The sequence below is a fragment of the Penaeus monodon genome, chromosome 25 (genome assembly GCF_015228065.2).
Source record: "Penaeus monodon isolate SGIC_2016 chromosome 25, NSTDA_Pmon_1, whole genome shotgun sequence".
Classification (NCBI taxonomy): domain Eukaryota; kingdom Metazoa; phylum Arthropoda; class Malacostraca; order Decapoda; family Penaeidae; genus Penaeus; species Penaeus monodon.
Window position 1 is genome coordinate 43404814 of NC_051410.1, and position 415 is coordinate 43405228.

At 39.5% G+C, this 415-nt stretch overlaps 1 protein-coding gene across 1 annotated transcript in view; it reads right to left on the bottom strand.

Moving 5' to 3' along the window:
- Positions 1-58: 58 nt before the first annotated feature.
- The window catches only part of LOC119589420, a gene marked incomplete at its 3' end in the record, with an annotated part of 11976 nt that continues 11619 nt past the window's right edge, over positions 59-415 (bottom strand). The window contains 1 exon segment of the mRNA XM_037938028.1: positions 59-173. Within this exon segment, the coding sequence (XP_037793956.1) occupies positions 59-173 (115 nt within the window).

The window sequence follows — 415 nt, forward strand, 5'->3', positions numbered from 1 at the left end:
CTATAAAAGCTAGCAAATTTAGCAGGAATTTCCAAAAACAAAAGAGTTTTGCACCCACCTGTTCTATGCTGGATGCCAGGCAAATCGACACAGTATAATCTAATGAGCGAAACTGTGCACACGCAACAACAAGTCTCGTCAGAGCCTTTACCACATTACTTCGAAATATGTACCTGTCATAAAACATATAAATATATAATAGCTCTCTTGATAACCCCGGAGCTACTAAATTGTTTGGGATTTTGGAAAATCGGCAGTCTGCATACCCTGCCGAAATGGTCTGTAAAATTTCAGACTCTGTGAGATTTAGTGTGTGTGTGTCATTGTTTTAGTGCATTTGAGACAGTGAGGATTCTGAGGTAGCAGATGGGAAGTTGGAAAGTGGAAAAGTGAACATGTCTATTCAGAGCAGTTA